The sequence below is a fragment of the Ornithorhynchus anatinus genome, chromosome 4 (assembly GCF_004115215.2).
Source record: "Ornithorhynchus anatinus isolate Pmale09 chromosome 4, mOrnAna1.pri.v4, whole genome shotgun sequence".
Lineage (NCBI taxonomy): Eukaryota > Metazoa > Chordata > Mammalia > Monotremata > Ornithorhynchidae > Ornithorhynchus > Ornithorhynchus anatinus.
In genome coordinates, this window is record NC_041731.1 from 858514 (window position 1) to 873802 (window position 15289).

The following is a 15289-nucleotide window of genomic DNA, read 5'->3' on the forward strand; positions in this document are numbered from 1 at the left end:
TTATGCGAGGGATTGCATCTTTCTTTTGTACGAATGCACTAAGCAACCCTGTATATATTTTACAATGTCTTTACAGAAACAAAACAATCATTTCCTGGAGTGTTGTAAAATAATGCACTTTTCTAATTTTTTCATTAAAAACCCAATGGCACGTTTTCACATGTCTGTTTCCTTTATGCTGCGGTGTGGTGGTCCGGGGGGTCTTGGGTGGGACCTACAGAGGACACCTTCAGAAATGTGGGCAAGCCCATGCCAGGCAAGTACCCTCTTCAAACAAAACCTTATGGAATTGGAGTACTTGCTCTTACTGGCACTGGGCGCCCCCCTTCTCCCCAGCCCGCTGCCCCCTTCCTGCCCCACTCCTCCCTCACCCACACCCCCACTACTCCCACCCAAGCGATACCGAGAAAAGAGATGGGACCAAGAGCACTGCTGCCACAGAAACAAAAGTAAGACGGCAGTAGGTCCGGTTCCAGGCAGGGCTGCCGGGGTCTGAGCTGCCACCAGCGGGAATGGAGCCCCTGGGCCCCCTGCGGAGATTGCTCACGCCTGGACCCCTCTGAAGTGCAGGTGGCACTGTGGCCTGGGAGCTCCACCCCTGGGGTCTGCCTGCCCTTATGTGAGCCCCGGGTCAGCAGCCATTCCGGACCCCGACTAGGCCTCAAACCCCGGCGGAGCAGCTCCATCCCCACTCCCCTGCCACTGCCGCCACCCCTGGGGCCAGGCTCCACTCCCTGCCCCCGCGCCGTGATCTCCCGCAGGGCCACGGGGGCACCGAACGCCAGCTGTCGCTGCTGGTAGTGGCGCTCGCCTGCTTTAAAGAGGGAGGGAGGGCCCCGGGACGGCCCCGCATTTACTTTCCAGAGCCGTGCCTCGCCACACTTGGACTCCATTTTCCAAGCCCCTGCAGACTGCCTGCGTCTGTTCCAGAGGGCGAGCCGTGGCCCGTACAGTAGGGCTAGTTTGAGAAGTGGCACGGTGTAGTGGAGAGAGCACGGGCCTGGGAGTCAGATGGTCAGGGGTTCTGATCCTGGCTCTGCCACTTGTCTGCTGTGTGACCTTCAGCGAGTCACTTCACTTCTCTGTGCCTCAGTTACCTCACCTGTAAAATGAGGATTGAGACGGTGAACTTCAAGTAGGACAGGGACTGTGTCCGACCCAATTTGCTTGCATCCAACCCGCTGTTAAGTACAGTGCCTGACACTTAATAAGAGCTTCACAAATACTATAATTATCATTATCATTATTATTATTTTTATTTTTATTAGTTGGGCCCCAAAGGAAAAAAGCCCATTTCTCTCAGCAGTGAGATCAGCCAGAGCCTCTTCCACCACTTTGAGAAACAGTCCTCAACATGCCATTGGTCAGAATCTTCTCAACTTTCCACTGGACGGAATCCTCGGCACTGCGACGATGTCTGCACCGGACAGAATCCTCAGCACCTCGATGCTCCGTTGGTCATTACCTCTGCTCTTCCTCTTCTGCTCTTCAGTCTTGGACTCTGCTGCCCACAGTCTGGGGGGGTTTTCGGGAAACGGACTCGTCCAGCCCATGAATGTGTCACCTCGGCAGTGGAGGCCCTGCGGCTGCAGAATAAGAGCGAAGGAGACTAGTCTTCGGTTCTCTGCAAGCAGATGGCACGCGGCATGTCCCGCTTCACTGTAAGTTATGAAGTCCCCACAGAAACATCAGAAAAACAAGCGTGTTTGCCTTTACTTCAGGCTCCCACCGTTTCTATGGCAACAGCTAGTGTGGTACCAAGAATAGATGCTGGGGAAAGAAATGTGAGCTAGTTTGTTTTCTTCAGATTCATCCATTCCCCACTGCTGTCTGCCAGTTCTCCTCTGGAGAGGTCCAGGGTGTTTGGCAGGCCCAGAGAACAAAGACTCTAGGTCTGGATGCAGCGTTCTCTCAGAGATACAGAAGCAGATCTGCCAGCCTACGTACGGGGGACTGATCGGAAGCTCTCTGCTGTCGCTACAGGCTGGGGGCTTGCTGACAAGTTGCCCGACGGTCAGCCACCGGACTAACATGATGACCGGGAAGAGATTGCTGAGCTGACTAGTGCAAGGGGTCACCCCTCTCTCCTGCAGTCAGTGTATAGTTGCCCAGGGCTGGAGGGGAGGGGGACGTGATGAGGCGGTCCTTCTGATATCCTGAACAGAGCTGCCTGGAGTTGTGCACAGCCATGCTCTTCCAGACTGGGAGGGGACAAGGGTCGCTGGAGGCACTATGGTTTCTTCTGGGATGACAGTCCTCTGGCCAGCCAGGGAGGAAAACTGACAATTGGTCAGTGGTACTTCAAGGCCACTTGTTTTCACAATTAGAGTGAAAGCTCCTCGTGGCAGGAAATATCTCTTATGCTTCTGTGGTATGTCCCAAGGGGTCAGTATAGTGCACTGCGCTGAGTACCCCTCATCATTGGTATTCACAAGCCTCAGTGATGTATGGTGTTGGCAGAGAATGAGCGGACAGGTCTCAGAATGGCTCTGAACTCTGAACTGTTTTGTTTTGTTGTTTGTCTCTCCCTTCTAGACTGTGAACAAATTGTTGGGTGGGGATTGCCTCTATCTGTTTCCAAATTGTACTTCCCAAGTGCTTAGCACAGTGCTCTGTATGCAGTTAGCGCTCAATAAATACAATTGAATGAATGAATGAATGAACTAGAAGGCTGGCTGGGAGCTGGTGGAGTCAGTTTGGATGATGGAAGAGCCCCGACAAAACATCTCCCACAGTCCAGGGCCACCAACATGGGCAGGGTTGGAGCAAGAGACGGGGACGGGACCTTAGTGGAGAGGGAGGAAAAGGTTGTTGCTGCCCAGGGAACTGTCCATGAGACTGGGATCATCCACCAATCAGCAGCAGTTGAGGGAGCGAGCTCGAACCTGGTCATTCCACTTGCAGAGAGAGGAACCTGGAGTCCTTATACCTGGGTGTGAGGAAGGCTGGAGGCGGACAGTCCTGGGTCTTCCTTCTTCAGTCCAAAGGCTCTAAGCAAGAGGGTTTCTGCCTTACCTAAGGGTCCTTCTCCAGAGATGAATGTGTCATCAACTCCTCAGGGCTTCCTGTGCCCCTCTCCAGGCTCTGGGCCGGACTGAGAGCTTCCCCTGGGGGTCACAGGAGTTTTTCGGGTTTTTTTTAAAAAGAAAATAGTGCTTTTTAAGTGTTTATCAACTGATCGACCATTTCTATTCACTGGGCACTTATTTGGGGCAGAGCACTGTGCTAAATGCTTAGTAGGGTACAGTATAGTTAGTAGACACGTTCTCTGCCCATGAGGAGTTCACAGTCTTGGGAAGCTACAGTCTACAGTGCCAGGCACTGTACTAAATGTGGGGGTAGATACAAAATAATTACGTTGGATACAGTCCCTGTCCCACATAGGGCTCCCAGTCTAAGAGGGAGAGAGTAGGATTTAATCCCTCTCCCCCTTTTATGAATGAGGTAACAGGCACAGAGAAGTTCGCCCAAGGACACAAAGCAGACAGTCGGCAGAGCCGAGATTACAGCCCTGATCCTCCGACTCCCAGCCTGTGCTCTTTCCACTAGGCAACACTACTTAGTGTCTGGTTCTAGGGTCTTCATGGGCCTGGGTAGGGCTCATCAATTTTCTGTTTTTTCTCTTTTTGTAAATCAAAGGGCAAACTGTCTTCTCCAAACTGCTCACCCAACACACGTACAACACATACACGCACACTGAACCTCCAGTGAGGTACATTACATGACAGGATTCTGTTCTGAAACTGGCCTGTCATCCTTGGTCAGGTTCAACCAACTGAAAGCCGCAAAGCTACTTCCTCCTTTCCTCCTCTTTCTCCCTTTCTGCATTAACAGTAATAATAATAACAGTGGTTAAATGCTTATTCAGGGATAAACACTGTCCTGAACACTAGTGTAGATGCAAGATAATCAGGTTGAACTCAGTCTCTGTTCCTTCGGGGCTCAGAGTTTAAAAAGGAGGGTAAACAGGTATTTAATCACCACTTTACAGGTGAGGAAATTGAGGCACACAGCAGGTAAGTGAACAACTCAGGATTAGAACCAAGATCTCCTGACTCTTTTTACATGAATTCCTCTAGTCAAGTTTCTCTATGACCACTCTGCTCTCCCTACTGGCAACTGGGGGTGTTACAGAGGATTCTGTGTTATTTACTGGATTAGAGGATTCAAGATTGATTTTTACCAGATTAGAAGATTCTGGAATCCAGAAATTCTGGATTATTTACTGGATTATGGAATACAAAGGATTATGGATTGTTTGGCTTAGAGGATTCTGAACTATTTACCAGATTCTGGATTGTTTACTAGACTGGAGGCTTCAGGTGTACAGAAAATTCTAGACTGATGGCCTGGATCTGAGGGCTTTGGATAGTTTGTCTGGATTAGAGGTTCCTGGATTGTTTGCCTGGATCTGGGGATTCTAGAATGCAGAGGATTCTGAACTTTTTTTTCTGGTTTAGAGGGTTCTGGATCACTTCTCTGGACCAGAGCGTTCTGGATTGTTTGTCTGGACCAGAGAGCTCTGGACTGTTGGCCTAGCTCTCTAGTCTAACAGGGGTGGTTAACAGGCAGTGAGCCCGGCTCCCAGGACACAGGCCCCACAAGGAAGTGGCGGGGGTGGGATAGATGGAGACACGGCCCGAGCATCTCTATTCAGGCCTGGCGGCTGCATTATTGATAACCTGCCAGGCTGCGGGGCTCTGCGGCTCTGCAGCTCTGCGGCTCTGCGACGGTCGGCTTGGGCCTGGGCAATGTGGGGAGTATTCATCTCAGCCCTAGCTGGGCCCAGCCTCCGCCAGCTCTGTGCCGGAAGAAGGGCCTTGCTCGAGATTCAGGGTGATCGGCCCCGGGCCCCCTGGGAGGGCCCAGGATGGGGAGCTGTTATGTGTGGGTGTAGGGGGGGCGAAGCGCAGTCAGTCTTGCCGAGTGGTCAGTGATCTGGGCGGGATGCAGTGTTGCTGGTATTCACTCCCGTCAGGGCCCAAAGCCCCAGCCCCAATGGCACATTGTTTGGAGAGAGGGAACTTTGCAAGCTTCTGAAACCTGGCCTGAAACAGGGATGGGTGGGGATGGGTGGGGATGGCCCCTTTCTGTCTCACTCTACCTCTCTCCACTTCCATCCTCCTGCATCAGCCAGACAGTTTGCTGTGTGGGGATGGGCAAAGCTTCTCCTGACAGGGCAGCTGCTCTTGTCCCCATGCCCTCAGACCCCGGACTCCTAGGGAGCTTTGAGGAGAAGGCACAGGGAGTCCCCCACCCTACTGAACTAGCCCCTCTTAGAAGAGCTGCAGTCCTGGAACTAGACACTGGGGGTTGGAAAGACTTGGGGGCAACATCAACTCTGTAACAGCGGCCCCTCCAGACCAGCAGGGCCCAGCTGCAAGACAACTGGGTCCCCGATCCCACTCCACAGGGCATGGGGTAGGCACCGGTCTTTTCTACAGAGTCCAGCGACTCCCACCAGATCTGAGCCCGGGGTATGGGTCGCCCAGCAAGACAACATTTGCCAAGTGTCGGGTGTCATCTGAGGGAGAAGCTGGGTAAATATTAAATTGTCATTATTGCATGTTAATTAGATTCTACTGAATTTTATTAAAACGGGTCACAAGCCTTATCATTTCCCTTAACCGTCTTTGGTTCTGCTTGTTCTGGGAGTGTCACCTTTCGTCTTCTTCTCACCGTGGAATGGTATTTATTTCGGGTAGAAAGCCTGAAAACTATTCAGTGAAATTTATATTAAATGTGTACCTCTGAGAATTTGGTATGAATAATGAATTAGGCAATTGCGTCCCCTGAAATTAATTTTAAAAAGTTGGATGAGTACCCACTAGGTACAGTGAAGGCAAATTTTTTTTGAGTCTGCCAAGCTCGATACAAACGAAATGTCGGGTTTAAGAGGAGAAGACAGGAAAGATTCAGGTTAAGTATTTTGAGTTCTTGACTCTGGCTGCTGGCAATTTTAAGTCATGCAAATCCCGCACATTTTCCTTGTCAAATTTCCTGTCGCCTTTTAAATCAATGAACAGTATTTACTGAGTGCCCACTGGTACTATGTGCTGGGAGAGGACAATAGAGGTAAAAATCTTGATCCCTGCCCTCAAGGAGCTTCCAATTGCCATTCACAAATGACTTTGTCACAAGTACCGGGGACCCTGAGGATTGTGAGTGCTGTATGCTGGGGACAGAAGGTTGAGGTAAAAAGCGCCAACTCTGCCTTCAAGGAGCTGACAATCCGACACCCACAAATAACTCTGGACACAAGTACTGGGGTCTCTGGGGGGCTGTGAATACATAAGTGCCAGAGGCAGGAGTTGGGAGGAGGTGAGCTCAGAGGAGAAAGTTCCTCGAGGGGCAGAGAAGAGGAAGGGGGTGTGGAAAATCTCTTACAGGAGGTGGGATTTCAGGAGACTTTGAAGATGGGGTGAACCATGGTCTGGCAGATCTGAAGTAGAAGGGAGATCCAGGCAGCCAGAAGGTGGGAAAGGTGAGAGTGAGGGTCAGTGAGAAGCCTGGCTTGGGCGGAGTGAGGACTGGAGGTAGGGAGGAGTCAGTAAAGTGGGAAGTTGAAGTAGTTGAGGTGGGTACTCTCCCAGTCAGAGAAGGTACTGGCTTTTGCTGTTGGAGTAGGACGAGATGGTTCCTTGAGGCATTTCTTAGCCCCCTGCCACTCTGTGCTCTACAGGAGGCAGGACAGGCCATGGGCTGGGCCGGACACTGGAGGGAACACCAATTGGAGTGAATGGAATCATGTTGCCTGAAGTCCACGATCTGTGAGCCGGTTGGAGGGGAGCTGCCCCAGCTGTCTAGCTGGACAGATTGCAATGATGACCACTGCCGTGCTGGTCACTACAATGCTGGACAATGTGATGCAGGCCATGGCAGTGTTGGCTATTGCAATGCTGACCCCTGCGATGTTGTCCACTATAATGCTGACCAATACAGGTGGGTCTGTTCCATACTGACTACTGTGATGCTGTCCACTGCAAGGCTGTCTTTGGCAGTGCTGTCCATTACACTACTAACCCACAGCAATGCTGGAAGCTATAAGCTTGGCTACCCCTGCTGCTACTTTGGTGGTTTTTTGAGCAGTGGGAGGACAGATTGTTCTAAATGAATCCCAGTGGACATCAAGACCAGGGTGCCCTCCCCAAGAAGTCAATTCTTCCAAGGGGACAACAGACCAGCCACCCCAAGCCCCAAGGATGGGACCTCTTCCTCAAGCCCAGGGAGACTCGCCCTGGTGATGTGTGGATGAGCTTTTATAGTGAGAAGGACCTCACTCTGCCCTCCCCTGATCACCGTCGTGGTTGTCCTCGTCATCGCCACCATCATCCTCACTGTCGTTGTCATCACCATCAGCATCGCAGAATTTTGGGGTTGACTATCTGCCGTGTGCCTGGTCCTGCATCGGGTGCACACTGAGTGTAGGATGCTGCATGCCATGCTGGGGGTGAGCCAGCCGGTAAGAAGGAGGAAGAGCTAAGGCAGGGGAAAAGACAACAAGGAATTGTGAGTACATATGTGAGAGAGAGAGAGTGTGTGTGTGTGTATGTGTGTGGCCGGGAAGAGATTGGTGGTAAGGGTTGAGGGGCTTTGAGAAAGCAGAGAAGAGATTTTTCACCTTATTCCAACCCAATTGTCTTCATCACTTTTCTTCAAGTGAATAAAGTTAAATGGTAAAATCCAATCTATAAAAACCCCATAAATTAAACAGTGGGCAAATTCCATTTTTTTCTCCAGTGGGCATATTTCATGTCCTGACTAATGAATCATAAAACATTCAGGAGCAGCTGCCCCATCTCCATTGGAGGAGGCCCAGACAGGGGCCCACCAGATCCAACTCTAGACCCATTCTGGGGAATCCTTGGGTCCTCTAGGGCTGGAGGTCGGACCCACTGCCCCGCGAAAGTGGTCTGGGCTTTGGCCAGGAAAACCTTGACCACAGTGACCCTGACTTCTAGGTGGCCAAGACATATTTCAGCCAGCAGTCAGCAACTTCTCAAGAAAATGACAGCCCCAGTTGGAGAAAAGGAATTGGAACATGTTCATGGGGACAGGTGGGCAGCAGCTACCTAGTGCTCTCCTAGTGCTCACCCACTGCTCAACCAGTGCTCACCTGCTGTTCACTGAGTGCTTTCCCAATACTCCCCATCTTCTCAACCAGTATTCACCTGCTGCTCCCCTGCTTCTTGTCCAGTTCTTACCTGCTGCTCCCCTACTGCTCCCCCAGTGCTCCCCCAAGCCCAGCAGCAAGAGCGGGAAAGGCTTTGTCGACTTACCTAGAGCTGGAGGCCAGAGTGGGATGGTTGAGTGGGCATCCTGCATCCAAACTCCATGCTAATCTATCCTGTCTTCAGCCCTAACCTGGGACTTTACCTGATCACCCTACTCCCTGATCAGCCTAGGCACGGGCAGGAAGTGCTGCCCTGGCTGGCAAGAAAAGGAGCAACCACAAGAAGGGACACATAGCAAGACAAGGTGTTGGGAGTCCTGACTCTAGGGACCCTCCCTTCCTACCCTTTCCTTCTCCTTCCTTCACTCTCTCAAACCCCAAACCGTCCCCATTGGTGTCAGTGGGGGAAGGGAAGGGTTTGCTTCCAACACCAAATCCAGTGTATCCTCGCTGACTGCAGGGGCCCTTACCCCTCTCCTGAGCTAATTTGGCCTCTTAAAGGATGAATAACTCTCTTATTTTCACCTCCGGCTGCCTAGAATGTCCCCCCTCCAGTGTCTTCGGGTCAGTTTCCTCTGAAGCAGAGATTAAAGCTCTGGGGCATTGCTTATAAGGGAGGGGGAGGATAGGGTGGGGTGAGGGACACATTCTATCTCCTGGGTCCTGATGGGTGCCAGAGCTCGGACCCCAGGGGGAGGTGGGCAGGGAACCAAAGATTTGCAGGCTGGAGAGAACAGCAAGAGCTGGGGTGTTGTGAGGGAGGAGAGCAATTCCTTCTAAGGAAACAGAGGACGGGTGAGGGGCAGAGGACAGATGCGATGGGGACAGAAGATAGCATCTACTCATTCTATTGTACTCTCCCAAACACTTAGTAGAATGCTCGGCACAGACTAAGGACTCACTCCAGAACTCTGCACATAATAGGTGCCCAAGATAGAGGCCTGCACACAGCACTCAGTACTGTGGTTCGTACACAGTAAGGGAAGGAACTGGGCAGGGCATGGTGGAGGGTGGGGAGAGAAGAGAGAGGGGAAGGAAAAGAGGGAAAAAGGAAGAAAAGAAGGAAGGGAGAGGAGTGAAAGAGAGCAGTAGGGAGAGATGGAAGGAAGGAAACAGGGATAAAGGAAGGTAGGTCAGAGAGCTGCACCTCATCACTTGAGGCGTGGGCTGGGGAAACCTGGGCCCGGGTGATGTGGGCCGGGGTAATGTGGGCCAGAATCCTGTGAGCAGGGATGGGAAGGGCTGGGGTAATTTGGTCCAGGACAGCCGGGGCTGAACTCCCCAAACTGATGCCCCAGCATACTGAGAAGCAGCATGACTTAGTGGGAAGAGCAGTGTCGTGGGAGTCAAAGGATGTGAGTACTAAACACAGCTCTGCTACTTTGCTGTGTGACCTTGGGCAATCACTAGACTTCTCTGGGCCTCAGTTCCCTCATCTGCAAAATGGGGATTCAATGTCTCTTCTCCCTCCTACTTAGACTGTGAGCCCCATATGGGACCTGATTATCTTATATCTTCCCCAGTATTTAGTATGTAATCAAATCAATCATATCTATTGAGCACTTTCTGAGTGCAGAGCACTGAACTAAGTACTTGGGAGAGTACAATACACCAGAGTTGTACAATACACCAGAGTTGGTAGACTCGAGCTTGACATATAGTAAGCACTTAACAGATACCACAATTATTATTGTGCCCAGTGGGTTTGTGGTCTGGGGCTAGAGTATATTTTGTCCCTCCTAAGCAGCAGGAAAATGAATTACTGATTGAACTTGAACTGAGTAGAAAAATTCAGAAACAGGAAGCAGTGAGTGCTGATGAAGGATGCGCTCAGAGTATTTTTCCCATTACGCTTGGGGTGGGAAGAATGTCTCCTTGGTCATTAGATTTCTGGGATCTCAATCAATCATATTTATTGAGTGCTTACTATGTGCAGGGCACTGTACTAAGTGCTTGAGAGAGTACAATACAACAATTGCCTTTTCTCGCTGTGTCGTGTTTATCATGATCTCTGTGCCAGAGAGCTGGCTGTGTGTTCACCATTGTTAGTTCTGCCATTCGGGGAAGGAAGAAGCTCCAAATGGAGACGCACAAAGAGAAGAAAGAGGGGAAACAGCACCCAAAGGGGTTCCAGGTCAGCAGGACAGCACGACCTGCCCACACGTGTGTACCTTGTGGATTGAGCTGCAGGTTCCACCTTGAACATTTTTAGGAGGAAATGATTTCATTTGGGTAATAGAGAGAATTATCCACAGCCTGTAACCCTGAGCGAGAATCCAACGTTGAAAACAATTCTTTAAGACACACTCGTTCCAAGAAATGTGATGCTGTTTCTTTGGAGGGGGCGGGGAGGAGGGTGTTTTCAATATTTCCTGTTGAGATTGTTCTAATCTTGGATGTCTTAGCTATTTTCTCCCAATCTCATTTCTTGAATTTATTCCCCTCCCCAGTTTTCTCTGCACAGAACTAAAAATGAAGACTTTGCTGCTTATTTATTTCTTCAAATTTTAAAAAAATCAGTCACCATAACAATTTTGAGATTTAAAAAAAGTCTGTTAAGTCTGAACAGATTTTAAACCTCCTGCTCAAGGCAAAGAGAATCAGTGGGTGGAAGGCAGGTCACCCTTTACTCCCTCTCTATTCTCCCATCCCATACCCCTCTCCAGTCCAGCCCACCCCTCCCTGTCTCAACCCCCAGGACTCTTTCCACTTCAGTCTGCAAGAAAGACCACCCCCCAATAAACCTTAAGGCAGATAAAGGGGCAGAGAGGTGTCAATGTACACCCTCCCCCCACCCTGGTCAAATTTAATTTGGGTCATTGATCCCTAGGTCTATCTAAGCTCAAGCTATGTACTAAGTGCTTGCTGTGGGCAGAACTTAGAATAGGGTGCCTACTATATGCAGAACTCTGTTCTAATTTCTTGAGAGAAATCAACTAAAACTAAAGAAGTGTTCCTTGCCTTCAAGGAGTTTAAAATCTAGTGAGGGCAGAGGGCTGGTAAGAGGCAGAGGAGAGGCTGAGTGGGGGGAGCCAGAGGGTGTCCTCATCCCGGCCACTAGGGAGTCTCCTACACTCACAAGATGGTCCAGCCCCCTGGAGGGTACACCCTAATAATAATAATAATGTTGGTATTTGTTAAGCGCTTACTATGTGCAGAGCACTGTTCTAAGCGCTGGGGTAAACACAGGGGAATCAGGTTGTCCCACGTGGGGCTCACAGTCTTAATCCCCATTTTTACAGATGAGGGAACTGAGGCACAGAGAAGTTAAGTGACTTGCCCACAGTCACACAGCCAACAAGTGGCAGAGCTGGGATTCGAACTCATGAGCCCTGACTCCAAAGCCCGTGCTCTTTCCACTGCGCCACCCTGCAGCCAAGGGGCACTGAGCAGGGGAAACTCTATGATCCCTGGCTGATGCCCGGTTCTGAGCAGCTGCCGCGGCAGCCACAGGGAGGAAGAAGCCCCCATCCCTGAGCCGCCTGTGTCCCTAGTCAGTTTCCCATTGGACGCCATTCCAGGCGCCATCTGGGAGAGTGCAGAAGTCCGGCGGGGGAAGACAGTGACCCTGAGCCAGCCACGCTGGCCTGTAATTGAGCTTAATCACTGTGTGCGCGGAAGCTGCTGCTCGGAGCCGGCGTGCCTCAAAGCCTGATCTCTTGCTGGTCTGATCCTGTCGATGGCTTTCATGATTTAAAATAACAAGAAATTGTTCAGACCCCCAGCTGGCTCCCTCCCGCGACTCTGGGAAGCAAGTCTCTCTAGAATCGGCCTTTCCGAACCCTGATGTGGGGCTGAATAGGGTTGGGCTGGATTCCAGCTCTCTAGGGACCACGCAGGGCAGGGCATGACTGAGTCTCGGGCCTCCAGGGACAATGGGATCCCGCAGGGGAGCCCCAAATCTCTGTGCTGCCAATAGCGGGCCCCCTCCCTGCCCACAGACTTGTCCCCAGGACAGCCGGCAAGTCATCGCCCACTAGTCTGCTTTATCTTTTTCCTCAGCTTCTTTATCATCAGGGCTTACTGAACAGCTACAGCCTGCTGAGAGTGTACTGAGCCTCTGCTGTGTGCTGAGTGCTGTACTGGGTGCCTACTGTGTGCCGAGCACTGTAATGAGTGCCAGTTCTATGCAGAACCGTATAATGAGGGCACATTCTAGGTGTCTACTGAATCTGGCACTCAGTACACCACTTAGCACCAAGTAGGTGCCTGGTACAGCGCCCTGTACATACTAGATGTCCAGTACAGTGTTCTCCAGGCAACATCCACCCAGAATGGCACTCTGCACATATGTCTCAAATGAACAAGATTTGGGCTGGGACCCTTTCTCTTCGCTTCCTTGTTTTGGGAAGCTTTCCTTCCCTTGCCAATCCAGGAATGGAGGGGATGGAGGAAGTGGTAGGGGGTGGGAAGAGGAGGAGGAAAAGAGCTAGGGTCACCCAGCCCCTAGGCTTGGAGATCTCTCACTTCTTTCTCTGCCTGCAACTGCAGGATCCCCTGCGTCTGGAGAGGTCGTTTAAGCCCATGGCTAAATGAGAAATGGAAGCCATGAATGAATGAATGAATGAATGATGGTATTTGTTGGACATTTACAATGTGCCAAGCACTGTTTTAAGTGGTGGAGTAGATACAAGGTAATCAGGTTGCCCCACTTGAGGCTCACAGTCTTAATCCCCATTTTATAGATGAGGTAACTGAGGCACAGAGAAGTTAAGCAGGTTCACCAAGGTCACACAGCAGACAAGTGTTGGAGCTGGGATTAGAACCATGTCCTCTGACTCCCAAGCCCATGCTCTTTCCACTAAGCCACGCTGCTTCTCTATGTTGCCCGTGGCCAGGATGGGGTGTGACTGGCAGCTGGGACCGGCGGCGTAGACCAGGGAGTTCATTCATTCATTTACTCAATCATATTTATTGAGCGTTAATGTGTGCAAAGCACTATACTTAGTGCCTGGGAGAGTACAATATAACAATAAACAGACACCTTCCCTGCCCACAATGGGTTTACAGTCTAGAGACAAGATTTGCTTCTCTCAGTGACCATGCAGTCGGCTGTATCCCCGGCTAGAATCCATCTCAGCAGCTCTGGTCGGCCCTTTCCCCACATTTCCATCCTATGCACCTGCATGGGAGAGAGAGACTGCTGGAGAGGTGCTGCTATTTTCCAAGATGTGGGCAGCCGGGGGCAAGATTCATTAGCTAATGGTTTGGGTGGTGCTGGAGTGGAATTCAAGAGAGAAAGCCGTTGGGAAGCCTCAGCCAGGTCGTCTGCTGCCGTGGCAGGGCAGTTCGCCCTGCTGGCTGTGTGTGTGTGTGTGTGTGTGTGTACGTGTATGTGTGCACACGAACTCAAGCAGGGGGATGGGGGTGGCGGCACATCCTTCCCTTCCTGCTAAGACTTGGCTGTGAGTCTGCCCATCAGTGAAGACTCCTCTCATCTGTCTGTTCTCCACCGCAGCTGCTGGATCCTCCCCAGCTCCTCTGCCCTCACTGAAAGAAAGAATGGAGCTTCCGCCTCATTGACTGAAACCCAACACCTCAACCATCTTAACCATAGCTCCAAGTCATGTCAGTCAACACTCCAAATCACATCAACCAACACTCCCCAAGTCACTGATTTAAATCTGGTTGAAAAACTTCTCAGGCAAGCTGGAAAGCTGGATGTTTGGTCCAATGCATTACTCTGTGCCCCAAGGAGAGGGAAACAGTTCTTAGGGCTGGCCAAAGTGCGGAGGCTGTGGGATGATGCTGGTGAGGGCCAGAAATCCCTCAGGAGATATCAAGTCTTCCCAACAGGCTCTGTCAGGGTGGCAGAAAGCCTTGGGGGACGATCAGGCTGTGTTCAGAAAAGCAAAACCAGTTCTGCCCTACAGGTCACTCTCTGCCCAGCACCAGGGGGATTCAACCCCTATAGGCCTCAATCCTGAACGCTACTGAACTGGATAATTTCTATACAAACCTCAGCACCTCAACAGCCTCCGTCTAGCCTCTCCATCTCAGGCTCTACCTTCTGTATAGATCACCTGTGGAAAATGCCAGCTGTCCTAGGTGCCCCCATTGATTCTGTGTGAAACAAGACCTCCTGATGATTGGCTTCAAGGCTAGCTTAATACCCTGTCTCCCCATAGCCCTGCCCTTTCCTCTGGGGACCTATTGGAGACCTCCCAAGGGGAATTTACCTCAACTTTCCCAGACCTACTGCAGGGGTGCTGTGAGCCCAGGATCGGCCAAAGGGAGTCTTGGGACTCAACGCGGAGGCTTAGGGGCCACAGGCCAAAAGGAAAGGAAATCCTCTATTTGTTCCAGGAGCTGCACAGTTCTGTCTGCCGCACACAAGAACCATACGAATCACATGTGGGCCAAATCTGTTGCGCTGATGGGAACTGGTTTCTTCTTCTGGAAGCAGACAGGACAATAGCGGCAACTGCCAACTGCCACACACAACAGGACCCAGCCACCAGGCAAACCAGCAAGATTCTGCCTTCTTCTCCTCATCCTATACCTCCTCCTCTTTCTCCTCCTGCTCATTTGACTTTCTCTTGGTGATGCCTGGATCCCTCCACTTAAATGCGCTCAACTCTGTTGCGTTGTACTCTCCCAAGTGCTTAGTACAGTGTGCTGCACACTGTGAGAGCTCAACAAATATGATTGATCGATCGATCGATTGCCCCCATCCCCAGTGGTGCCTTTGTGTTTTGCCTGGGGGCAAGTGGTTTCCGTTGTCCCAGGAACTGGATCTTGGGAAGGTGGGAGACACCTCTGTGACTTATTCCTTTGGAGACGAGTAGAAAGGATGTGTTCAAACGCGCCGCCTGTCACCATTTATAACTTTACCCCAAACTACTAGCTGATTTGACTTTCTTATTTCTTCTCCACTTCAGCTTGTGGTTTATTTTTCTCTTCTAAATTTCATTCCTTTTTTTAGCTGTTTTTCAGTTATTTTCAGAGTGTTGGTTTCGAACGGTTTCCAGGATCTGAGGGCTTTGTGTTTGGGGGACAGCTCTGTGTGTTTATATAGCCCCAGAACCAAAGAGTGGAAGAATTCCCGGGCTGGGTGAGACATTGAGAGGTCATGGAGTCCAATCCCCTGTCTCTGGGCGAGTCAACAACTGACCA

The 15289-nt window shown here is 51.0% G+C and overlaps 1 protein-coding gene across 1 annotated transcript in view; it reads left to right on the forward strand.

Annotated features, from left to right (window-relative positions):
- Nucleotides 1–1429: 1429 nt before the first annotated feature.
- Nucleotides 1430–15289, forward strand: part of COL22A1 (collagen type XXII alpha 1 chain) — an 81918-nt gene continuing 68058 nt past the window's right edge. The window contains exon 1 of the mRNA XM_029062621.2: nt 1430–1661. Coding sequence (XP_028918454.1) covers nt 1447–1661 — 215 coding nt within the window. The 5' untranslated portion in view covers nt 1430–1446. The remainder of the gene's footprint in view (nt 1662–15289) is intronic.